Source organism: Cydia strobilella, chromosome 5 (genome assembly GCF_947568885.1).
Source record: "Cydia strobilella chromosome 5, ilCydStro3.1, whole genome shotgun sequence".
NCBI classification, from domain to species: domain Eukaryota; kingdom Metazoa; phylum Arthropoda; class Insecta; order Lepidoptera; family Tortricidae; genus Cydia; species Cydia strobilella.
Genome location: NC_086045.1, coordinates 4,338,349 through 4,365,907, shown reverse-complemented (window position 1 = coordinate 4,365,907; position 27,559 = coordinate 4,338,349). Strand labels below are relative to the sequence as shown.

Below are 27,559 nucleotides of genomic sequence, written 5' to 3'. Positions count from 1 at the left end.
CAGGCCTACTTTTCTTGACAGCCCTTTGTCATCAAAGGCCTTTTGTAAGTTTTCCCACACTTGTTTTGCCGTTTTGCAATCTTGTACATGAATATAGTTCTGAGGATCCAACAGCAGAATCAACTTAGCTTTGGCTTTCATGTCCTTTTTGGCGTCCACCGGTTTGCTTGCGTCACCAGGTTGCACGGACTCCCAAAGATCCTCATGCTCCAAATACGTCTTCATACTAAATTTCCAAGTTGCAAAGTTGTCACGGCCGGTCAATTTCTCTAAATTGAACAAGTTTGTGCCCATCTTGACGTCCAAATATCGGTATAATTGCTGTTTCGTTGTATTACGACGATCTGCAGTCGATATACCCGGCGACTGTATCGTTGTACTGTACGAACAATATATTCTTGAAATACTTCGGATTTTCCTTCAACTACTGATCACTCCTACTGATTAGCAACCACGCTCTGCTACCATGAAGGATTTCGTGGTTTTAATTAGTGATTTGAGAAAGAAAAAGCTTGTACTTTTTACATAACGGTATATTGCACAGCATTTGACAGATGACAATACAAAAAGGCGCCAGAGGCGACAAAAAAAAAAAAACTGGCTGCGTTCTAAAACAACTTAACACATTTCGATTTAATTATCTTAAAACAAAAAATAACGCGAAAGATATACGTCGGGATGTATTATAAATTCAATATACGCGATATAATCCGTTTTCATAGTTTTATTTCATGAGTAACTATCGCGGTAACCGAAGACAATATTGCGAAAGATATATTTAACGTGTTAACTGGATTATGATAGTTATGTACTTAATTTATGTACGCATAAATTAACGTTTATGCGCTTACTCGTTATTTCGCTTTTGTCGATACTATCTTTTCAGCCACAACTTTGGGAACAAATCAAATAATTGTTATTAAATATCTTGATTTGTGATATTTAAGTACACAATTCTATTCGGTCTATTTCAGTTTATTATCTTTTCAGTTAGACGACTATGACACGCACTCGAAACGAAAGCGAATACTCTTATGTAACTAAAGTACCGCGCGAAAAGGAAATGGAAATTCTGAAAGCGTGAAAAGTCCTTGCATGTCCAATAGCGGTTTATTCTCGTGGGCTCATTGTGTATATTCCGGATACTAAATAAAAATAAATGTTCTAAAAGCAAAATGTATGCCTGCAGCTGCTGACTATAGAATATAGGTAGTCATCTTGCTTGGCCAGAAAAATCCATTATACTTATGTTCTAAGTTACAACCAATGCTATATTTTTGTAAGTTCGAAACCAACGTCTATCATGTTTATTTGAAGATTGAATAATCGGCATTAAAGCTAAATAAGACATTTGAGGTTATTTCGTACATAGAAGGGGCGATGTATGGCAAAAGGCAAAGCGGTCCTAAAAGCACTTCAGCCAACAAAAATCAATCGAGTAACATTTTACTCGTTTGGCGGGATCGTCACGCGGGGTGCGCCCGCTAACCTATTTAACCTTTATCACCTCTCTTATCTTGTCCCCACGCAACAAAGACCAATTTCCTCCAACACGACGCCTAGCGCCCTGTAACTCAGCGTAATGAACTGTAAGGTTGTCGCCTGCCACGGGCGAGTACGCTACACAAACCCATGAATAGAGAGAGAACGCGTAAATAAATAGCAGATGCGCGAAAAACTCGGCGATAACCAACAGACACTTAGCATAATAATCGTGGGGGAGGGGAGACCGAGGGGTGGTGCCGTACCCCCCTCTTGTGACACGATTCTCACGGCGCTCCTTTTGAACGTAATGAATGGGTAACGAAGTACGGTGACATAATGTGACGAGACGGTTCGTGCGGCCGGCTGAAAACCTGTTGTGACTGCGGCGACAAGAAAGTGGACGCGTTTCCTTTCACGTGTTTTTATTATTTGTTTCAAATTTATTGAGCAAAACAATATAGGAGTGGCGGACTTAAGGGGCTCCCCGCGGTTTTCATCGATTTTTGACAAGTTTTGAGCCGTTGTTCCTACATTTGCACTACAGATTGAATTATAAGACAAACGGCTATCGGTTCTTTAATATTTTATCACCATTCTGTTTAGCCAGATTTTAAAAGAAATGAATACTTATTTTTTATGATTTTTTTAAACGTTGTCTAAAAAAACACTTTTTACGTAACTTGATTGCTGTGAAGGATCTTGCATATAAGAAATCTACATATTTTGGTTCGTATTTGACGTCTCTAAAAACTGGTCACAGAGTTTAATTTTAAACTAATTAAGACAAAAGTTATGGCCAGAAAACCAGTTTTTTGTTCTACTTTGATGCCAAATATCTTGAAGACAATGAACTTAGAAGTATATATATAGGATACTCTATTGCTTAAAGCCGTTGCTGTTAATATGATGTTACAAAAAACATTAGAAAACCAAGCGCCACTTGCACCATTTCGCTATAACCCGGGGTTAGCCGGTTAAACCTGGAGTTACCATGGTTACCAGTACAATTTGACACTAGGTTAACGGTTTAATCGCTTAACTCCGGGATAGTGGGATGGTGCAAGCGATTCAGATCGAAGGTGATTGGCGCCAGGGAGCGCCTTAATGTTTTCAGTATTAGTAGGTAACTAAAAACAACACACAACGTTGATGCATTAGAAAGATTCAGTGTGATAAAGAATGTTTATTTATATGCAGTCTTATTTAGATTTTTTTAGATCAGCGTACCATGTGCCTGATATTTATTTACGCTGCTCGAAAAAGCTTAACCTTACTTATATACTCATGTATGTAATGCGTACACAAAATCTGAGTTACAGCTAGTAATGATAACATACTTTTCTATATGGATACCAACAAAAATATCTAATATTGCAAAATTACTTTCGCAAAACGTAACAACTTTAAATCACCCTAAGTCCGCACATTCTGATTTAGCTTCAAAATACCTACAAAAATGCTTTTAAGCCATCAAACCCAGCCCCCAGAGAGCTGATGCTAAAAAGTAATTTCAAACACTGCAATCAGTATTCACGTATGGTATTTTAATACACAAAGGTTCTGAATTTATTCCAATATTAAGTAGCGACCCGCCGCGGGGCCGCATTTGCGCAGCAGGGTTTCGAGCTCGTACGGAACCCCCGGCAGAACTTGACAAGGAACCGTCCCTAGAGGCCGGACCCCCGAGCGATGATCAATTTCCCACACTAAACGGAATAATATTCCATTTCGCGGTCCGAAAAGAATGGCACATGTTTGTGTTTTGTTTCGGGGAGGTAGATTAATGCGTTAAGGGGCCCACTGACTATCAGTCCGCTGGACGATATCAGCCTGTCAGTTAGAACAAAAATTTAACAGTTCCGAACAACTGACAGGCCGATATCGTCCGGCGGACTGATAGTCAGTGGGCCCCTTTACAGGTCGATTCTGGTGTTATGAGCTTTGTTTTGAACTGACAATGTTTTTATAGAAGTTCAATGCCAGCTTGTTCATGTTCACGCATGAAATGAATGAAATACGGGAGTGTCCTACTTAACGAGTCAAATCTGCTAGTCCTGATAAAATTTTAAAACGATTTGCAAATTCAGTGGAAACAACGCACGCTGTGGCGTCATCACTGTAATGAGTAATCAATCCACGTGTAAAGTATACAGTTTTAAAATATGTTTTGATCATTGTAGATAGCGCAAAAATAAAAGTACCCATTTTTTTGCGTTTAGTTTAAATTAATTTGATGGCTATGAAACAATTTATGTATATTTAGGAAATACTGTTTGTCTTTATAGGAAAGAACAAAATTTGACGAGTTACTGGATTTTATACGTACGCTCATAACAGCTCACTTAACATACCGCACGTAAAAGGCTGACGCTATCGCTTCTAAAACGAGCTCCAATGGCGATGGCGACAAGACCACGCATTCCCATTTCTCGCCAAGCGCTCGACTCCAAACCATTGTAAATTGAGAGCAGATTTGAGGTCCTTAAGAACAAGAGTTAGACCAAGACAAGTCTGCAACGATTTTGATAGCACACTGCACTGCGCAAGTGTTATTTATACGTCATAATTTCATAGAAGTTTGACCTTTGAAATAACACTTGCACTGCGTGTGCTATCAAAATCATTGCAGACTTTTCTTGGTCTGACTCTATTCATTATAGGAGATAACATTAACTAACATTGCGGATTGCTACACCGAGTAAGGCGCTGTGCGTATCGCGCTTGCATTACACCGCCACGACGGCTAAAGTGGTGGAGTATGAACACCAGAAGACCGGTTACACGCTGAGGGTGTTCCAGCTTCGATCGCGCCACTACGTGCACTTCAACTCTTTTGTGGTGCGCGTGCCGCGACCGCTGCAGGGGACCATCGAGTGCGCCGAGTTCTGGCCGAAGGGTGTCGTGTTTCGGAGGTTCCGGGCAAACTGTCGAATCCGACACAAGAGCAGCCAGTTCAACGCAGCCACGCCGTTTGTCGCCTAAATAGTGTTTAGTTTTAAGTTTATATAATACTTATGTTAGTCTGTAAGGTATTTGTAACATGGGCTTTGTTGTCTGATTTAAATAAATAAATAAAAAATAACTGGTTTGCCTGGGACACGATCCCAGCCTTTGGTTATTGGAGACTGAATAGACGTTATCAAGCCCTCTTCAAAGCAAGTCGCCTGTCAAAGGAAACTAATTATCAAACTTTATTCAATTACCAGCCCACTGTTCACGTCCCAGCAGTCCCCCGGCGCTGTAATCAGAGCCCCACTGCTGTGCATGTGCGCCCGACGTGTCATTTGCCTTTTGTACACCCCGCTGTTACAGGGCCTGGCATTATACGGGGGCGTCGGGGGCGGCATACAGTATGAACGATATTAGTCTAGCCTAGCTATTCATGCCCAATCCATACTAATACTAGATTCATGTAAATAGTAGTTATTGTTGTTCCATAATCTACCGTTTACTATGACATTGTCCCCCGTACCTAATTGTATCACAGAACTATAAACGCGTTGCATCGTGCTTACGTATTTTCACATTATTTCCTACACCCAATTACTACGTTCCGAGAAACCCCTGTTGTAGCTACATTCGCTAGCGACTGCGTATTAGCCCACTCGCAGTTCATCTTACTCGCACCACTGTATCAGTGTGAGCGAGATGCACTGACAGTATTACGTAGTCGCTGGCGTAAATGCTAAAACACATGGTTGCATACTGATAGCGCCGACGCACTTATCGCCCTCGTCATGGTTAATCCATGGCATTATAGTACAGTTTCCTGCTACTGGTTACAACTAGTATAGTCTGAATTTTATTCTCACGGAATTAATGTAAGCAAAGGTGTGGCCGGTGACAAAAAACTTTTGCAGCATTCAAGGTACTGAAAGTGTTTATTTTCCATGTTTATTAGAAATAAAATATTGACTTGTTTTTAATAAAAAGGAAATTAAATTTTTACATAAAACATTTTGGTATATTAATGGAAAAAAAAGCTGCTTTTGTCGGGTAGTTTATTTATTGAACTGGTATCACTATGGAGATTCAACCGGGCGACCAAGTTGCGGGCCGCTAAACATAATTTTTCACTAACTTTCGAGTAATTTAAACCGCCTTCAAAAAACGTAGAGGTTATCAATTTGATCGTTGTTTAGGGTTCCGTACCTCAAAAGGAAAAAACGGAACCCTTATAGTATCACTCGTGCGTCTGTCTGTCTGTCTGTCTGTCTGTCCGTCTGTCCGTCTGTCACAGTCTATTTTCTCCGAAACTACTGGACCAATTAAGTTGAAATTTGGTACACATATGTAAGTTTGTGACCCAAAGATGGACATGTAACGTAAACATATTAATTTTAAACACGGGGGCCACTTTTGGGGGGTAGATGAGAAAATTAAAAAATAAAGTTTGTCAAACTATATCGTGTTACATATCAAATGCTCTTTCATTTGATATGTAACACGATATAGTTTGACAAACTTTATTTTTCTTTGTGAGAATCTCAAATATATATTTTTTATAATTTTAAAGTAAATAGTTTAGAAGTTATTCAAAAAATAGGCAAAAAATAGTTTAGAAGTTATTCAAGAAAATAGTTTTTTACCTATAGATGACATGAAAACTTATTAGAGATGTGCAGTCAAGCGTGAGTCGGACTTAATTACTTAGTTTTTGATCCGTCCCTACGGGTTTTTAAAAACTCACGTTTCACATTAAAAAATACATCGTTAAAAATTGTGTAATGTACGGAACCCTTGAAACGCGAGTCCGACTCGCACTTGGCCGGTTTTTTTCATAGGAATTGAGGTTTAGTCTGGCACTTCCACATTGTGACGCTCGCCAAGTAGTTGCAGAGTTAAGAGGATATATTAGCTGAGCCCCTTCTCCGATTTGAGAATTTTAGGTAAATATCTCCGTCGCGCTGACGGGGACGGCTCCTAAAATTAGTGCGATAAGGACAACTGCAGCTTAGGCGAAAAATACTGCGTAAAAATCTCAGAAATCGAGGTTTCGTTCTCGACATTTTCCTCCTCCAAAACTTAACCAATCGTAAAGAAATTTTTGAAAACGGAGTGAGAAAGAAATTATCTGTGTCTGGCCGTTATGATTTTTGCGTTTATTGTTGCCGATTTTGTATGCAAGGCGTCTGTTCACGGCGCATTTATTTGGCCGTTTTAGCTCACTTTGAAGTGACGCAGAAAACGATAAAAAAATCACCTTTGTTGTTTGGAAGCCCCACTTTAATATTGATTTTATTCTGTTTTTAGTATTAGTTGTTATAGCGGCAACAGAAATACATCATCTGTGAAAATTTCAACTGTCTAGCTATCACGGTTCACGAGATACAGCCTGGTGACCAGGGACCGGACAACCCTTTCCGCGATAAAACCCTTTCAATGGGCGACACTTAAACACGGCTAACACATTGAAAGACTTTCCCTTTTGAGCTGCAAGCCCATTCATACCCTTACCTTTGACTAACCCTTACCGAAAAGCTAACCAAAAATAAGGCTAGCTCTTAATAAGGGTTACCCTTATCTTTAAGCGCTTTTTATAAAGGTTTCCCTTTGCGTGAAAGAGACAGGATTAGTATATATCTACGGTAGTGTATGAAAAGGAAAGAAAATACTTGCCTATCAAAGAACGCCGCCGTCGCCGCCGACGATCGCTCGGATTCGAAGTAATGTGTGCTTTATGAACAAGGTAGACGACTTAAATTAGCACGCTTATATGCTAAAAGGGAAGCCCTTTATAAGGCTAACCCTTATAAGCAATATGCAAGGTGTTGGTGAGCGGATGATAAGGGTTTTGTAAGGGTATTTGGGCTACCGATTACTCAAATGTGGTAGCTTTATATAAGGGTTTTTAAAACCAAAACAAAGGGTTTCGTCCGGCAAAGGGTATGGTGAGTTAAGCCTTATGCAATACCCTTATAAAACCCCGATAAGGGATAGCGGGCCGGTCCCTGCTGGTGACAGACGGACAGTGGAGTCTTAGTAATAGGGTCCCGTTTTTACCCTTTGGGTACGGAATCCTAAAAAAAGCAAGACCTACACACAGATACTGGTAATATTGAACTCGTATAAAAACAAGTCTCATCTAGAGCCAAAATCCAGAGAGGAAAATGCCGAGAACGTTTGTATGGAAAAATGACCACTAATGTATCCTCTTAAAAGCCTGATCTTGTAAGACAGAAATAACAACGATTGCGATCTCGGAACCGATCGTCTGAACATCGAGCACAATGTTACATTGGCAAGTGGCGCGGCGCGGCGCACGGCCCGCGGCGGGGTCGACGGCCGAATCCGGCGCCGCGACCTTGCGCACCTCACCTACATACGACCGCCCACTTTTGCTTTCGCACATTCGCAGAAAAACATCCGAATGTAATGTCAAGTGGACAACTAGATCTATCAGTGTCAATGTCAAATGATATAGCCAATTCTGTGCAAAATTATTGTTTATTAATATAAATAAAATATCGTCACCACCTTACCCGCCTTAATAGCCTCCATAATATATAATATCTCACTTTTGCTTTCATTACATAGGTTTAATGTTTAATTCAATTTAATAAAAAGGTACTACTATATATCTACCTACCTACACTTTGTTGTGACGTAAGCGTAACTAACTTACATTTAAAACTTAGGTAATACCTACTATTACCTACCAGTACCAGTATGTTTTGACGACCGGTCTGGCCTAGTGGGTAGTGACCCTGCCTGTGAAGCCGATGGTCCTAGGTTTGAATCCCGGTAAGGGCATTTATTTGTATGATGATCACAGATATTTGTTCCTGAGTCATTGGTGTTTTCTATTTATTTATATATTATGTATACCTTATATCGTTGTCCGAGTACCAATAAGATAACACAAGCCTCCTTCATGGGCTTACCGTGGGACTTAGTCAATTTGTGCAACAATGTCCTATAATATTTATTTATTTAATGTACAGCGAGCTGCAAAAGTGCTCGGCAAATTTATGAAAATAATGTGTCCTGTCCATGCACTTTTGCAGCTCGCTGTACCTACAGATTGTTATAATTACCTATTTCTGCGGACGGGAAGTTATTTCCATGAATTAATTACTAGCTGTTTCGCTAGTTCACTCTTTCTGATTACACTACAATAATGTGTTGCTTTCATCCACTCGCATCCATTCATTATTTCCACTGTTTCCCCGATATTAGTCATTGGCTCGCCAGTCGTTCTTCAGGTGCCTGATAATTGGTAAATACGTTATTTATGCTGTATATGTATACACAAGATGAGTGTAAAGTTTCGTTTCTCGAGGGAATGTTTGTTCAGATGTTTATCACAGTAGAGTTGTAGTTTGGAACTCAAATAACAATGAGCTTCTCGGTTCTACATTTCTAACTTGCTGCTTCATTTTAGCCTTTTCTCTTCCAGCATATGCAATTATGCAATGCAACACACACAAACCGTTTATTTTTGCCGTTAGGCAGACAGAGGCTTTGCTCATTTTATTAATTAAATTCCCTCAAGTACAAGCTGATGGCTATGATTTCATGTTGCAAAATGCTCTTAAAAATTGGGTCAATTAGCGACAAACCTAGCAACGAAGTGCAAGAGTAGGGGATCGTAGCGCTTTAGTTATAAGTGTACATTGCGGCTTCACAAAGAGCGAGGGTGCACCCTTGACGACTCGAGACGCCACCCCGGCCACCCTCCGCCATTTCTCCGTGGGAACCTTTAATCCCTCACTTATCAAGAAAGCAGGCACCCATAAACCCACCCATAAGACTCAAAACCGCCCGCATCTACCAAATAACGTGTCAAAATTACTTTACCTGAAGATTTGGCTCCACAAAAGACTTTCAAACAAGTTACATACTCGGAAAAATTCTTCCCATTTAAACTTAAAGTTAAACTCGCTGCTCATGTCATTTGGATGAAACGAGGCACTTTAATACGTTTTCTATTTCAAGCGAGAGAAAGAGCGTCACTTATGTGTCAGGTTAAAAATTATGATTGATCTATGCTTCACACGAGAGAAAAAAATATTATAGTCTACCGCTCTCTAGGTAGAATAAAAGGGTAAAATCATTCGTTCATTCGTCACAGTATAGTTGCGTCAAGCGTTAAGTCTACGTGCGATGAATGTTACGCGGCCAAAAATAATACTGTGTGTCGGACGGTCAGTGCAGCGCGGCGTTGCGTCACTGCGCTGGTCGGCAGGGCATTGCACCTTAGCTAGCGTCGAGCGCGGCGAGTCGCCGCCTAGCGTCCCTCCCGCGTCCTCCCATACGATCAATCGCACCCATTCAACAGCTGATTGCCATTTAACCTCCGACTTGTTGATATAAATTACAAACTCGAAATCGTATACGTCTTGACTCGTTTACAGAACCGGTGTCGCTTTCGTGTTATTGTTTCTTATCTATTAGCTCTATTATCGATGCAAGCTTTATTTAGATCACGAGCTTTCTTTCGGGCGAGCTTTTTTTCATAGGGGTCACAAAACCGTGCATATTTTTGAAAGACGGTTTTTCGGGTTTTGTAGAGCAGCAAAACCGGGTTTCCGGAGTGTTTTCGAGTTTATGTATAATTTGTAAAATAAACAAGTAATTGTAGACGATTTAATAATCAATCTGCAATACTTAATAGTAGTTTATGTGACTGCTACATAATGAAAGGCAATAAAACTCGAGTGTGTGTTTATGAAACGAACGAAGTGAGTTTCATAATAGAATCACACGAGTGTTACTGTGGGGGATAAACCTATCACTATTTAGCAGAGATCTATAGCACAGTGAAACCAAGAAAGTGAATACTCGATATTTATTCAGACTTTACATGAGGGTTGTTATTGACCGACTGACGTATCTAAAAGTAAACAAACAATTCTGGAACCGTTGCTATGCAAATACAAATTTGACAGGGTTCCATCTACTGCCAGTACTATGGCCTCTTAAAATAGGCGCACATACAAATATCACATTAACATAATATTTCAATAGTTTAATGCCTAATTATGTACAGTTACATACACTGCTTTATCTACACACATATTATAAACTTTCTATGATATATTCACTAACCTCTAATTACAGCCAACATTGGGGCATAGTTGCTCTCTGGCGGAATTCGCGGATATGAGGTGGCGTCTCCGAAATATCTTTATCGCACATTTTACAAATTTTCATCAGTATTGTTATTATTTTCATTTTTATTTTTATTTTGACGATCATCATATAAATTCTTATATTTTTGACATTAATGCAAACTTATTATGTAAATTGTCTTTCATGAAATAAATCATCTAATCTAATCTACACGAAACTTTTGCTAGAGTTACTTTAAAAACAACAAAACAAATTATGTTTTTACTTACAAACTAATTAAAAGATAAACTGCACGTCAAATGGCGGCAAAGAAAACTTTTTTCACGCATGTCACGCATCCGTAGTTTTTTTTTAATTCAGAGACAAACTAGAGTGGGGGTCGATTGCCAATATCGTTGGATACCAACCAAATATACTAACTAACAAGCGAGATTTGTCAAAATTGTATGCAATTGACCTTTCATTTCGAATAAAACGTAATCTCGACTGATATTAGAATAGAGGTCAAATCAAATTTATTCGTTTTTCAGAGATGTTCGAAATTTGAATGAAATAATATTATCGAAATCGATGTTATTATTTAGCAATAATAACATTTTCACAGATTGAAAATTTGCTCTACTTAACAAAACAGTTTATCTTAATGTTGGCCGAATGTAAATTTGTGACATTTTCAACCAAAAGGTACCACATTGTCCCTTGTCAATAAGGTTGATTTCAAATTGAAGCTGTATGCCTGTATGGAAATAGCGCCTTATTGACAACCGACAATAGTACCCTTTTGATTGAAAATGGCAAATTTACGGATTTTGAAGGCATCATAGAGGGTTTATGATATGTGTGTGTAGATAAACATTTTTAACAAGAAATACTAGAATAGAGATTAGAGACCAATTAACGTGATGCATGCATCACATATAAAACATGGCCGTTTATGACAAATGTTAAACTACATAATATTTATATTATTACAACTTAAATCAAACTTTAGTTATAATTAAGCCAATAAATTTAACAAAACATTCCTTTATATATATTATTAAATATATATACTATGTAGGTAACTATTTAGGTACGTCTACATATTATACGGTACCTACCTATAATAGTTTATGTGTAATAATTTATTATAGGTACCAATGGTACGATTAAATAAAACTAAAAGGTTGCTTCGAAATTAGAAAAACTCGAAAAAGCCGGTTTTATCAAACCTAAACCCGGTTTTTAAAATTGGCTGCAAACCCGGTTTTTCCGGTTTTTTCGAATTCGGTGAAACCGGGTTTGTGACGCCTAGTGCACACCAAAGCAGTGTACCATAGTACATAACAAAAACGAGAATAACCTCTCAGCGACAAAATAAGTTGTAAATAGGATATTTTCGCTTCCATTTAGCAACATATTTAACTGTATTAATTTCCGGTGAGCGGTTATTGATGTTACCATTCGTTTTGTTTTCAGTGGCGTGGCGGTATCGAGTCCTTCGGAGAGCGGTAGCGGCAGTAGCGACATCACCGAGCCGGCGTCCCCGCGCAGTCCTGAGTCGAGCGGCGCCGAGGAAGCCTCTGGCGCGCGCATGCCGCCCTGGGTCAGCGAGCCGGCGCCGGGCCCGCGCCGTCTCCCGGCCCAAGCGCCCGTCCGCCGCTCCAACCAGTCCCAGCGCACCGCCGAACACCACCGGCGCATCACAGAGTTCTTCAACCACAAGATGAAACCCCAGAATGGCCTCAAGCGGGACTCCTCCACACTCAACAACGGTGACGCCAAGAAAAAGTGCCTCCCTAAAAACGGCGTTACACACGACCTGGAGAAGTACATCTCCTACTTGTCTTATACGCTTAGCCCTAAAGTTTTACTCGACGTCACTAAACAGAATGCAGCCGAAACGCAAAAACCGTTGAACGGAATAAACAGTGTCATTGACACTAATAAAACGACGGGGCCACCTAAAACGACGAATCTAGGCGGAAACGGGTTGATAGATTACAGTAAACCTAAAGACAATAAAGATAAAATTCACACTACGATGAACGGATTTATGGAAATGAGGCATGGGCCAGAGTCATCAACCAAAGAGAAGTTGTCAAATGGCCATCTGAATGGATTTGTCGACGGCAAAAAGCAAAACTTCGACCTATCTGCCGATAGGGTTGCTCACTATAATAAACAAAATGTTGACTTGACCAATCGTAAAGTTCCGATCCCAGCATCTAACGAGTTAGTTGGTTTTAGAGTTAGTTCTACAACAATGAAACCTAGAAAGTTATTAAACCTTAAACCTGATACCACGAAGATGAACGGAGTGGTAAGCTCAACAACAAAACTGGATAGCAGGATGAATGGTGTCACCTGCGGTTCAAATAACTTAAGTTTAAATCCGGTAACGACCAGCCCGACCACAAAGAAGGAAGCACAAAAGAAAACTGCTCAGCCTGCTAAGCGCTCTAATAGAAAGTCATCAGCATGTATAGCCAACAGCAAGAACCTAACATGGTCTAAAGCGAACAACCTTAAGCAGCAAGTTCAGATACAAAAACAAAATAATCGCGTTAACTCTGTGCCAAGCAGCTCGGGAGTTATGGATGAAACTAACTCCACGCCAAAGATCAACGTTCCAAATGGAGTTCGACAAGTTCCGATGACAATGAACGGCAACATTGGCAATCTTAACGTGCCTGTCACCAATTTCCAAAATTGCCACCAAATAAGTATTCCGCAGCCGTGTAATGGTACCGTAACTTCCACTAATTTGGGCCCGTTTGTTGCTGTACCGCAGAACGTAATGCTCGCCGCGTTAAGGATACCACATAATGGACTTCCAGCGCAAACTTTAACCAATCACCAACCAAATAATATGAATCCTTACAACAGGACAAACGTAAACGTGCAGAGCCCAACGAAATTTGTGTTTCCGATAATGCAGAATCTTAACGGCGCTGTAGTCCAAATACCTAATTTAATGGCGAAGATGCCAAATTTTGTTCTTCCCCAAACATCACAATTAACTACGCAAAGGCACGATCCTTTACAAAACCAACAGGCTCAAATTTTAATTAATGGAACTTTACTAAAGCTTGGAAACACAATGGCACCACCATATGCCAATGTAAACAAACCAGCAATGCCGACGACCAGTCAGTCTGGTGTTTCAGTCTTGAATAAAAATCTAACAGGGATGTCGACGATGGGTGTGACAGTGCAACCGAAACCAAACTATGCCGTTAACCTTAGCCACTCGGTACTAGTACCACAACCGGGCTTCATAGTTACTTCTGTGCCAAATATGAATGTTAAAGAGACTTGGAGTTACGCCAGCACAAATCCAGCGCCATCACCTCAAACTTCATGCTCTAACACGATAATGCACCAACCGCCGCCTATGGTTGCTACCTTCTCTACTCCTACATTACATTCGAGTAGTATCCCTATAGCACCTGTCAAACCACCCGACAATCCGATACAGGGAACGGACCCGCCAAGCAGCACAGTTAAAGAGCCAGAACATAGCGAGGTACTCATGCCAAAGTATGATTTTCCTTGGCTGTCCAAGACGTTCAACAATAATATCGTCCCACTAGAATCTAACAAAAAGATGTTGAGGCCTTTCGCAGAAGTTAGTGGTTTAACATCTAAAGTAGATCATTATTGCTCAGAAAAAATGAACAATGACCTGTTGGACCAGGATGAAGGGGATAAATGGAAAGACAGTACGATGGCAGACTTAAGAAAAGTCGAAGAAGTTGCTAAGAGAGAAGATACTATCTTCACACAAATTACTGTCCTAAAGGATGTTTCATCTAACGTTCAAAGCACTTTGATAGAAGCCAATTTCTGTAGCACTACCATGGAGTCTTCCGAATCGGGAATAGGTACAGGATCAGACAAGTCAATAGATTCGCCAAGTGACTCACAGACGAGTAAAGATTGTGACGACGACTCGTCTCTATCTTTGAGTATTAGCATTAGTTCAGTGGAAGCGCAGAGCTGTCAAAAGAGCCCAATACTGAAGCAGCCGAAAACGTTGCGCTTTCCACCGCGGAAGCCGATTAAAGCGAGCAGCGACAAGAGGACATCCAGCAGCGATACCTCGGGGTCTGTCACCGTGTGTCTTTGGGAAAACTGCAAGCAGGAGTTTGAAAGCGACACTGATCTCTTAGAACATTTACAGGTGAGTTATAATATGAAGACTACTATCTAATAATTTCAACTTTATTCTAGAGATTTATAATTTTAAAATTCTCCGTAATTTATTTTTATCGCTGAATTACTTTTGGAACTTGTGATGATTGCCATCCAAAATACCTATTCAAAACAGCAAGTCAAGCTAACCACCTTGTTAGATTTAACTTTGGCAAAATTGTACTTTAACATATTTGACGATTCCTTTTTTTATTTCCAGTCGATCCACGTAGAATCGCAGGCGGGCAAGGAAAATTACGTGTGCCAATGGGAGCGTTGCAAAGTGCGCGGCAAGCCTTCTTGCTCCCGGCTGTGGCTGGAGCGCCACGCGCTGTCTCACGGCGGCAACAAGCCCTTCAAGTGCATCGTCGACGGCTGCGGCCGCAGATTCTCCACTCAGGTACAATTACGTTCCTTGTCGAAACCCAAGCAAGCAGCACATCAGGGCACTTGTTACCAAAAGTCTGTGTAAAGTTCTAGCCACCAAGGATCGCCAAAACGGTACCACAATAACCATACTCATCGCCGCGTCGTTCTGAAGGTTTTATGTGTTTTTAGTCTTGAATTTGCGTAAAATTCGCGGCATGAAAGATGCAGATCGCCAAAATGGTACCACAATTACTATACCGATCGCGGCGTCCGTATGTGTTATTGTCTTGTCGTTCTGAAGGTTTGTTTCGTTGGTCTGGAATTTGGGTATTTCTTTGTTCAGTTTTAGGCCCGTGTTCACGGACTCAAGTATACAATTTAGATGAGTTTGTCTGACATCATAATGCGTTGACAGTGTCAACAACACAACAGTCAGTACATAAAATCATGCTTGTGGGTTTTTGCACGCGGACCTTTGACTTGAAAAAAGTCAGCATGTCGTCGTTACTTCTTTTTACATGTTTTCATACTTCCTAATTTGATCTCAATCCTCTTCAAATCACATCCAATCATTAATGATTGGATCGCTCTCGCTCTTGTTTCGCCTATTCCTGTATGATATCGTCTTCAGATCAGCTTGCAAGCTGTTGTCTTAATTTATAACCGAATAAAATTGTTTAACTATCTAAAGTTTTCGTTTGCTAGTGCTTCAATCATTACTTGATCATGTGGCATGTCGAAGCAACTACAACTTTTACTACAATTTTTAATCTATATCGATAAATTTTAATCATCTCTTTTAATTTCGTAAAGTTCAAATGTGTCCTAGTATTTTTGGGATGTGGTTGTGTTGTCGGTCACATTTGGATGACGATATGAGGAGTTCGATGTTACAAACCAGATGGGTTTTATTAACCAAGAATAAAGCTGTGATGTTTTCTTTCCCCAAGGAAGGAGAGAAAAAGGTGCGCTACATCCGAAGAAAATTTATGTCCGTTATTATTTCTACCGCCCAACAAATATTTACTCGAGACCGATCGATGAACAAACAAATTTCATACAAAGACGTGTTTTTACTTGTGTTAATGTTGCGTTTAATCGACTCGATACACTAGTTATTCACATGCTCTTTGGATTCATTCCATCTTCATTAACATTAAGGGGTACAGACATGTATATTTTTGTATTTAAGTTGTCTAGTAGTCGATCCTCTCTTACTTTTTTATTGTTGTATATTTATTGAGCGATAATGTTTCGTTTTTTACTACACCGCGATGAGGCGCTAATGCGATACACCCGATGACCAATCAAGTATTGTTTAGAACTAACTAGTTCTAAGACATCTATCATTTCAGTAGTGGATCTTATATCCATCATTGTCATCATATCAATGGTATGCAGATTGATTTCACAATGACTATTTGACTCGTAATATATATTTAGTATTTCTAGAGTTTGAGGTAAAATGATGTTAAAAAACCAATTTTCATTGTGATTTCATGACCTAAGGCACTGTCATAAAAGCCACAGGTAAGTATCTCAGCATGTAACACGAACATTGGTGATTACAGATACTGCTTGAGAGGCACGTGAACAACCATTTCAATGAGGTTTCGCCCAGCGCCGGCAGCGGGAAGAAGACAACTGACAGTGCGCCCAAACTCATTCGTAGGAATGGCAAGAAGCTGCGGTACAGGCGGCAGCCCTGGTCAGGTCAGTTGGTTACTTTTGAAGGTTTCATTTTTCTTTAGACTACTCACGCAACAACGCAACAGATGTCGTTGTTGATCAAACCTAACCTGGTTAAGAATTTCGTGACACTTTATTTTCATGTTCTTTTAATGTATGTCTATTGTCTGTGTGTGTTTACGAATAAAGTATTCTATTCTATTCTAATAGGGAATATTACGCGAAACTCTGCGTAGGGGGCGCCACTACCACAATCAGAGGGTCTATCGCGAAACAAGAAAATCTAAATTTCGTTATCTAACATCTCTGTCACTTTTGCATATTCGAGTGATAAAGAGGCAGATAGCGAAATTTCGGATTTGCGTTTCCCGGTAGGTCATCTGTAAACAAACCGCTCTGAAAACTTGTCAAAAAACTTAAAGGCACAGTATGTATAAGTTACTCTATGATTTACTGTAGGGGCTAGTGCTGCACTCTGGTGGCAGAACATTGCAGCGGTATTGCGACCTACCATACTAAATGGCTACTAGTGATGTACCTGGTTTAACCTAACCTAATGAGGTTAAAATTGTTATTATTGCTTTGTTACGACGAGCTACATTTTAAGATCGTTCCGCTCCGCCTCCGGACGACCTAAGGACGCGGACCGGACGCACGCGACCGGCGATGCGGCAAACGGGGCAGGTCGCACGAACCACCGCTCGCGTCGCCCGGCACGTCGCCGGTCGCGGGCGTCCAATCCGCGGCATAACAGGTCCCAGACGCACGGTAAACGGGAGATGTGCGGCCACAACTGACTGATGTCTCGTGTTGCAGCGCGCATGTTCGACTTCTTCGACTCGGGCGTGATGGAGCGGCTGGCGTGGCAGTTGTCGCGCACGGTGCGCTGGCGGCTGGGCGGCGCGTGTCCGCTGCGCGAGCCGGCCGGCCGCCACACGCTGGCGCTGCTGGCGCGCTGCACCGCCACCCGCCGCAACCCCGTCGCGGCACAAACCGAGATGCTGCTCACCTACTACCCGCCCCATGTGTGAGTACATCACACGTCCCATGTGTGCTACCCTACATGTTCACGCCCGATGGTGATTTTATCGCTGTCGCTCCGAATGCGATCACTCTAAAGTGAGGCCGACGAAACGAGATAAAAAAGCCAAACGATCTGACCGTCACTGAGTTACGTTGCGATAGCGAGCGTTTATTAGCTCTCATTAATAATTCGTGGTTACGTACGAGAAAGATGACGGAGGATATTTAGATTTAGGCCGCCATTATGTAAACGAATTTATTCATGTATTCAGTGACAGTGACGATTAATAATTTCGACAAATAAAAATATTCTATATCCTTGAAAACTTTCTTACAGTCTCTATCTCGTTACGTTAGCATTTCTTTAGGATTGTCAAACGCGCTGCTGATAAAAATAAGTATAACTTGATAATTGTGTGAATTCTAGTATTATGTACAGATCCATTATATAATAAACACAAAGTTTTCTTTAATACACTGAAATATTCGTGATTCCTAACGATAAACTGACATATTTAAGTTGACAAATTAGATGTAACAAGTTGGACGCTTGTACCAACTCGAAATGTACAACACAAAACGTGAAGTCAGACGCAATATTTTACTCCTTTTCTAATTCCACTTATTAGAAAAGGAGTCCCTCTTGTAATATTAGTTGTAGTTATGCAACACGGCCCTGTAAAGGAGAACATCCGGAGATAAGAAAGCATTTTTGCTCAAGCTGAAATGGCTTCTTTAGCGCTCGGTCAATTATAATAACCAAGTTATGAGAGTATAGCTAAACAAGAGGTCTATAAATATACGAACATGACACTTAAATATGTTGTTAGATTAGTATTAAACTGTACATTAATTATTAATGTATTTTTTAATCTACTCTCCAGCCCAGACTGTTTCGAGTTTTGTCTATAAATTGTGTGTGTATCAGGTAATACAGGTGGGCCTTAGACGACTATTTTCATGTCTTTTCTTATCATTTATTTTTACATGTTGTATTAGGTTCATTGTTATCATCAGTTTCATCATTTGCGTTAAAGTTTTATCCAAGTCAGGATCCTTAAGGTATTCTCTCATATTTTATGTTGCTATGCACCATAACAGTATAACCGCATTTAGCGCGTTAGATATTATCAAGTGAGGATCATGTGCATTTTATCAAAATTCCATAGCATTATAATAATTATATATGTAGGTTCAATGACAAACCTTTCCATTACAAACTATAAGAATAAAATGGTCTTCAAAGCCTATATCTGACTTTGTCACACATCGCCTCACATACAGATGTACTTAGTGCATATAATCTTTTGTTCGCGTCATGATAGACATAAAATACAATTGTGCTATAAATTCCCGATTGGCATATTTATTACGACATGCATTGGTCCTCCGGATATATGATTCGCATGCTCTCTGTTGCCTCCTAAAAGTGCCACACGGGACTTAACGGACAGAAAGTTGCTAGCATATAAACTAACATCAATTGTGGAACTTATAGTTAGTTCACACAGTTATCTATAGATAACTATGCCTATAGGCATCTTCAAAATTTACAATGCAGCAGTAATCGTGTACATTTTTTTATTCGAAGATTCTAGTAGAATTTAATGTTAAAATAAAAGTTTGTGCTAGTAACTAGGTATGGGTTGCCATTCCTACGGATTTCAGGGGGCCAAATTTGATGACAGGTAGAGAGTTCCTATATGGATAAACTCAATTATTGATGATGTTCTCATATATTAGTGATCGCTCCTAATTTTGTTTGTACGTGTAAGTATTAAAATAAAGGAAAGAAAGAAAGGGGAGGAAGAGAATTGAGTCATTATACAGGGTGTCATTAGCCATTAGACAAAGCTGAAATGTATATATGTAACATATGCATTAGGGTATTTAGAATCGGTATACAAAGTATCATAACAACCGGTGTAGCGGTTACGAAGAAATTAACAAATTACGATTTTTTACTTTGGAGCAGCCTGTATGTGTTAATAGCTCCTGAGGTAATAAATAGTATGAAACCTTCTTCGACCTTATTGATTATCTTTTTTATTTATCAATCAATCAATCAATCAATCTTTAATGTCAAAAACACATGTCAAAATTGCAATACAAATAAAATTAAAAATACACAACACACAAAATAGTTATATATACAAATGTCTAAAATAAAAAACCATTAGAAATCAAAAATACAAATGTCAATAAAATAAAATACACTGGGAATCATTTCATGTTAAACTTAGTATTAAATTCTTTCACCGTGAAAAATGCCTTGTCAATTAAAAAAACGCTTTCAACTTTTTAACAAATAGCTCGTAAGAAGCCGCCTCTTTTATGACATTAATTAGATTCTGACTTTTGACAAATGTCATCATTGCCGCACATTTTCGAACAAATTGTCAAAATCACCATGTTTCTTTTTGTTGTATATCATTGGAATTAATTTTCGTTTGAAAATTTTATTTTTTATTTATTGTTCTAATTAAAAAATATTAACGTTAAAGCATTCCTGAGAAGTAACCCTACGTGGGATTTCAGGGTTTGTCCAGACTAAGGTCACCCTGTATTGTTACATTTTTAAATTTTCTACAAACATAATATTTGTCATTAAATTTTGCCTCCTAAAATCTGATGTCTGCTTATCACGTATCACGTAGCTGAAAGCTAAGACCTATCATTATCATTCGTTCATGTCATGTTGTAGTCGTTCAACGCATTAACATTTCCTAATATATCGTACAGTCAAGGAATTTAATTTCCAACCCACCTAAGGTTCAATATCGTACAGAAAACTGTCATCATAACAGCTAGATCTAGCTAGAGCTTTGACATGTCGCATTATTGTTTTATGTTAGTAAGTAACTCACTAGGCAACATATTAAATACGTTGACATGATAAACTGAAGAATTTTCTATATATGGGACATATGCATGCGCCCGTGAGGGACAGAACATACGCAATGCGACGAAATTAAAAACACGTTTTAATATTCCTGATAACATACCAAAGACGACTTTGGTAATTTGGTCGGATTCATTGTTCCATCAGGAACCGGAGGGCAACAACAATATGTCTCTACCGTTTTGACGTGACCCTTAGGACTTTTTAGAAGTAGAAATGAAAAGTGAGAGTATGACAAGGACAAACCATAATATCGCTTTCTCTGCTACTCCTACTGAAAGTTCCATAAGACCATACCGTTCCATCATATCTCCCGTATTTTTAATAGAGTCATGACTCATGAGTGAAGCATACTCGTATTTCAAAAAGATCCATCAAATTAATAATGTCTGAAAATGTTTATACAACTTTCTCGATTGACACTGAGAACATGTCCGGAACCTTTCGGTAAGAGGTTGTCTGAACCATTTGAAGTGATAAATAATAACTATTGACATTTCAATAATATTAGTGAAATAGAATTATCGACCTTAATGCATTGCGAATGTCTAACAACATTTCAACGAAATGGGTAGGGAATTAAATTCCTTGACTGTCATGCCTACATTTTAGTTAGTTTTATTTTTTCAATTTACTTTCGCTTACATATTAGTTTGCATGCGTCACGTTAATCAATGCAATCCAGGATCGCAACCCACTAACGCTGCAACCACAATGCAAACTCCCATTCGACGATCGGCTTCAAAAACATTGGAGCGAGCGATTCATTCGATCCTAGTGGGATCGAATACGTAATTTCTAGCTTCGATACTACAATTGGCGCCCGATTTTTGTGTTTGCAGCTCCACCTCAGTGTGGCACCGTACGACTCGGGCAGTAACGAATCTCTCGTTTCCAGGATCGAGGACGAGTGGGTGCCCGCCGCGGAGGTGAAGCGCATCAAGCGCGTGGAGATCGCGTCGCTGCCCGCGCACACCAAGGTGTTCCTGTACGAGCAGTTCTGCTCCTCGTACCGCCTTGCGCCGCCTCCCCCTGCCCCTGCCCCTGCCCCGCCGGCCGCGGCCGCCGCCCCCTCGCGCGCCTGCACGTCCGCGCGCCTGCTCACCGACCTGCTGAAGAAGAAGGACGGCGACTGCGGCGCCGGCGACGCGCCGCTCTACTACCCCGAGCAGCCCGCGCGGCCGCAGCTCAGCGGCGCCGGCAAGCGCAAGCAGGGCCGCAAGTACGGCGGCAACGCCTTCTGGCCCTGCGGACGGTAGGCGCGGGTAGACTGCGAAGCGAGCGACGTTGAACAGCTGCAGACGGTTCGACTACTCGACTGAAACGTGGGGACGAGCCGTTTGGACTGATATATGAGCGGTTAATGATTAATCCTAGCGTTTATAACGAAAACGTTACACCGTTTTCGATTTATATTATAGTTGAAACGACTTTAGCTCCGGAACCGGCCGTATGTGACCGTGTTCGAAATAGAGTCCCGCTCGGTCGGACCCCTCTCGCTCCGTTTATGAGAGCTTAAGTAGTTCGTTAACCCGTTGAGAGCCCGCTAGCTCCACACTTGTACATAGTACGGTAGGGACGAAGATTCACTGGAGGCCGGGTCCGACAGATGTTGATTCTTCGCCCGGCGTGTGCGCGTCGGGGAATTTCGCGCCAAAGATTCGACGGTCCGCGGTTTTAGACGTAGTATCGATAGCGGAGGTAAAATTTTATTCACAAGACTGATGCTTACTTTTTTATAACGATATTGAACGGCGGGACGAACAGACGTGTACATATTTAGCTCGAAGTGTATAGATCGCGTAAGGAGTTCGGCTCGGAGTATCGTACGCTACGTAGGCGATTTAGTTTAAAGGTTGTTCCGACGGGAGTAGTCTGAATATTTTATAAGTTAAGTAGAGTAAGAGCGACCAGCGCACGTGTCACTGCCAACGTGTACATATTAGGATAGGAGGAGTTCGTTTGTCGTAGAATATGTTTGAGTTCGCTTCGCTGTGCCCGCGAGCCCCGCGAGCCCCGCGTGGCGCGCTGGCGCGTGCGCCGCAGTGCGCGCCGACAGCGGGACGGTGCGTGCCGACTGCCGACTGCTAGAGTCGTAGAGTCGCCCCGAGTGCCTCTGCCTCCGCCGGCTCCGCGCCGGCTAAGGCGGTCTCTGCATTCCATGCAGATCCGCACGCCGCTCCGGCTTGTGAGCGGGACATACGTGCATAGTGCTGCCTCGCTTACACACCGGAGCGGCGGGCGGATCCGCATCAGTTTGATAACCGCGTAAGTGTTCACTTTTAAACCCGTTTTCATATCAGACTTGCAGTTGTTAGGGTAGAGTTCAATTATTGGACGTGTTTTACTGTCCATCGTTGTGTTCCAATCGACCGGAGCATTGTCCAATGACGCTTTACAAAATCGACAACTGTCTACGTAATGTTCAATTTCATGTCGCGGTTGCTATTGCTTCGATACTAGTAAATATGATCGTTTAATGATTAATAAATGAAGTAACTTGCAATAAGAATTTGCAATATGACCGCGACCGATCATAACGACACTGCCAATGTTGTGTTTAAATGTAATTGTATCCTGCCGTATCGGCAGCCACGAGTACTGTTAGCAATAATCGTTTTGTGATAAGATACTTTATAGAATAACGACCGGTGTTCAATACGTTAACATTCAAGTTCAATCGATTAGTAAATCTCGCGCTGCAAACAGGAACTCAAACATGCATCTGTAACACTATTTGTTGCTCTAAAATTATCGTATTTTTAAAAAGAAGAGAATAAATAATGAATTACACCTAAAATATACTTCTTTGTTTGCCGCGCAGATTTAAGCTATGAATTTCTTGAACATGTATATGTGCATGCTTTATTAATAGAAAAACAGCCTTAATTAAGTGAGTAGAGTTCATTAACCGCAAATAATTGTATTTTCCAAAAACATTGACTGCAAATTCTGCATTGATATGCATCAAAACTAGCAATATTTAACTTTATATTATATTGTCCAGAAAAATACAATAATCTTTACCAGTATCTAATTGTAATAGTATTGTAATTAAGGTAGTTTGATGGAGTTAACGTGGTGTATCTGAGATGTTTTTTTTTCAAAAACCATCAGTCCGACTAACCTGGATTTTTAACGCGTTGACTACCGTTAAGTTACCTTACTATAACAACCTTAATATACCACCTGGAGCAGTCAGACCGGCAGCGTGAGAGCAAATGTACCTAATATTACCGCTATGTTGAATTTACTTGCAAATATTAGGGCTCATTTCCATTTAAAAGATATGTACTTACCATTGTCCACACTGTTAAGTGTCAATTCGCTAACCTGAGGTACATTGATGTTAGAGTATATAGCTGTTAGTACAAAGGTTATTATTATTTGCTCTCATGCTGCTGCTCTGATGGACTTGAAGGAATTCTCAATGCTGATCCAATATATAAAAGCAACATTTGTGTTCCATTATTATTCATGAATCGAATAGTAGTTAGTTACTTTTGGCGTTGTTCATATTTATATCTTGAATTAACTCACTTGTAAAACAAACGAACGGTCAGAAAACTACGAATGCAATAATTAGTCAGTTATCAAACCTACCATGCCAATGATTTTGACATATTGTCCATAGTTGAATTTAGATGTTAAACTTTTGGATGTTAACTATACAGAAATTGTCAGAATTGCCTTTTTAGCCGTAAGGTTTACATTTACATACAAGTGAATGAAAATTGTGTTCTGTGCTCACACGATCTCGCTAGTATTTTTAGTTAGTGCCTATAGTTGTTAAGTTAGGGTGAATTGTGTGCGTATACTCGTATAGTGTAACTTGAATGTAAAACGAAACAATAATACACCATTGTATTCCGATTCTCGCTTGCGGTATAGGAGTGTGCTAGACTCACACAGTAACAGTAGCAGTGAGACGGCTCTAGCGTAGCGTAGGTACGTGAGTAAGGAGCCTGGGCGTTGGTTCGGTGACTGACCGGCAGTTGTTAGGTTACATACTGTCTCGTGCTATCTTACTTAGCGCCATATTCGCCGTCCTACTAACCCGGGGTTAAAGGGTTAACCCAGTGTCAAACCCAGTTGTACTGTAAACCGTAGTAACTCCAGGTTTAACCGGTTAACCCCGTGTTAGTGGAATGGTGCAAGTGGCCCTTAACAAGTAAGTGGGCGCGCGAGTCCTACTACGAGTCACTCGTACTCGTCGGTCGGCGGACGGCGGACGGCGGTCGGAGTGGTATTTAGCGAATGCGGAAGGCTTTTGAGCCCGAACGAGGTGTAATAGGAAAATTTCTCTATTAGTCAAGTTGGTGCCTGATTGTCGGTGTGTCTATGGAATCGTATGCTATCCTTAAACCGAATAGGGACTTTATTGGAGCGTTCCAATGAACTGATTATTTTTTATTGAATTTAAAAATTAGCGTAATTATTTCCAGCACTGATCGTAGTGCCATATTTTATTGGCTCGCTTTTTTTAATGTAATTTAATTTTTTTAGTGAAATTCGACACCAAAATTTTAAAAAAGACAAAATTTGTTTTTGTTTTAACCGATTAACAGTACGGACTTGTATATTTGATCTCAAATAAGAAAGGCAGTGAAGTTAAATGAATTCCAGACCGTGCGAGGAATGAACGCAGTTATCGGCAAAATTCTCGAAAAGTATGTGGCTTAGGAAAACGCTTAAGTACAAATTTAATTTTGCTACATTTTAGGGCGTAACCCACTTGTCATTCGTCAATCCACGTCTCGTTACTTTTATACAACTGTATAAAATGATTGACGTTTATACAAGTGGGAGTAAAATTATGTGAACGATAAATTAATAAATAATATCCGGATTAAATTAAAATTACCTCCCCCTAGATTAGAATTAGGAATCCGACTCGTTAGACAGATAAATATTTTGTGAAACCTTGTCTGCGGCGAACTAAATTATATCGAAAAGATACATTGATATATTCGTAAGTGAGGAAAAAATATATTTTTACCACAGCCACCAGAATTGTAATAGCGTTTTGTCCAAGTTGTTTTCTAGATTATTTTGTATTTCGACCCCTATTTGTAATGTTTCTATAAAATTTATTTCTGTGACTCAACTGTGTTCATTAATGTATTGATCGGTGAACAATATCACTGCCTGTTTATTTTACGGACAAATCTGATGGTAAAGTTTGAGCTCCGTGTTAGTATGAGATGTTGTGAAGCATATTACAGCTTGCAGACCAGTTAGCACGATTACTTTCATGTCGATGTGTAAAACATTCGTCCCTTACAGGCAAGTATGTAAGTGCGAAAGGGACGAACGTTTTACGTGGAACATGGACGCGGTAGGAGTACCGGTGCAGAGGCGCGATTAGACGGGCCCGTTACTTCGGTCCCACGCGCGAGCAGTGCGAGGACCGCAAAGCGAACGAGGGCCAGTAACCAAATGTGTTGACAGATGCTTATTGAGCGAGTAGAATGTAAATAGTATAGTATTGTTATTACTGCGTTAGACTGTAATGTGGTTCGCGGACGCGGAGGCGGTGGGCGATTGTCTTGTTTCCTATATTAAATGCGTTTATTATATGAATGTTCTCCTTTATTGTAAATGTTTGACGAGAATACAATAGTAACTATATGAGGAACCCTGTATCCCGAATAGTGTGCACTACTTATATTCAATTTGTAGATATTTTAATTATATAGTATAATGTCTATTGTGTCTTTATTTGCTTACCCCTGTAAGGTGAATCTGACATTTATTTTATAATTTCGACCCCGAGTTGGTGGGTAATCTACCTCAATTTATTTATCACATTTTTGGGCATAATAATAGTGAATGTTAATTTAATTTCGAACCCTGAAGTTTGTTCAATGTAGTGATTTATAAGAATTTTTAAATATTATGGTTTGTCCACCTGTCACAAGTACTGTATCTTATATTAAATACATATTGTATGATTGATAAATATGTGTTTCATTGGCTAAATAAAAACTATATATTATTCATGACTAAAACAAAACCTTAAGAATAATACAGGTCATATGTAACATATCCACAACGCAGGCATCGTTAGGTGGCTACAAATGCAAATCGGCAACATGTTTCGTCCCAAATAAACCAATGATTAGCTGGTTTGATAGTGCACGCCGTTGTATGGGAACCCTGCACTTTGTGACTATGCGCTGAAACTTGGCACAGTTGATCCTTAGGTGGTCTTGAGTGAATTCAGACCGGGAGCCATCGAGAGCCTAGGCACATTTAGTGGGGGGAGGGGGGGAAGTTTGACGCTGCCGCGCTTCAATTGAAGCAACATTTCTCTAAAACTATACATATTAGGACATGTAATATATCATTTTCGGATAAATAAGGGACGAGGAATCTATTTTTAGAACAAAAACAATGCACTTTCTAACATAAAAAAAACCGGCCAAGTGCGAGTCGGACTCTCATTCCAAGGCTTCCGTACTTTACACAATTTAAACAATGTGTTTTTTATGTGAATCGCGATGAAATGTCTTTAAAGAACCCGTAGGGGTAGGATCAAAAACTAAGTAATTAAGTCCGACTCACGCTTGACTGCACATTTCTCATAGGTTTTCTTGTGAAAAGATCTGTTTTGTGTATTTTTTTCAAAATTTTAGACCTAGTAGTTTCGGAGATAAAGGGGGGGGGGGAATGGTAATTTTTTGCCTATTTTCTTGAATAACTTCTAAACTGTTTATCCTAAAATTATAAAAAAATATGTATTTGAGATTCTCACAATGAGCTATTTGATATGTGTAACACAATATAGTTTCAAAACTTTATTTTTTAATTTTCTCATATACCCCCATTTAAAAGTGG

The 27,559-nt window shown here is 40.1% G+C and overlaps 1 protein-coding gene across 3 annotated transcripts in view; it reads left to right on the top strand.

Annotated features, from left to right (window-relative positions):
- The window catches only part of LOC134741304 (zinc finger protein jing), a 167,387-nt gene extending 140,706 nt beyond the window's left edge, over positions 1-26,681 (top strand). For all 3 annotated transcript variants that reach the window (XM_063674047.1, XM_063674048.1, XM_063674049.1), the window contains exons 2-6: positions 12,019-14,725; positions 14,957-15,136; positions 16,677-16,818; positions 17,611-17,821; positions 21,618-26,681. In XM_063674047.1, the coding sequence (XP_063530117.1) occupies positions 12,019-14,725; positions 14,957-15,136; positions 16,677-16,818; positions 17,611-17,821; positions 21,618-21,978 (3,601 nt within the window). In that variant the 3' untranslated portion in view covers positions 21,979-26,681. The remainder of the gene's footprint in view (positions 1-12,018; positions 14,726-14,956; positions 15,137-16,676; positions 16,819-17,610; positions 17,822-21,617) is intronic.
- The last annotated feature ends 878 nt before the right edge of the window (positions 26,682-27,559 follow it).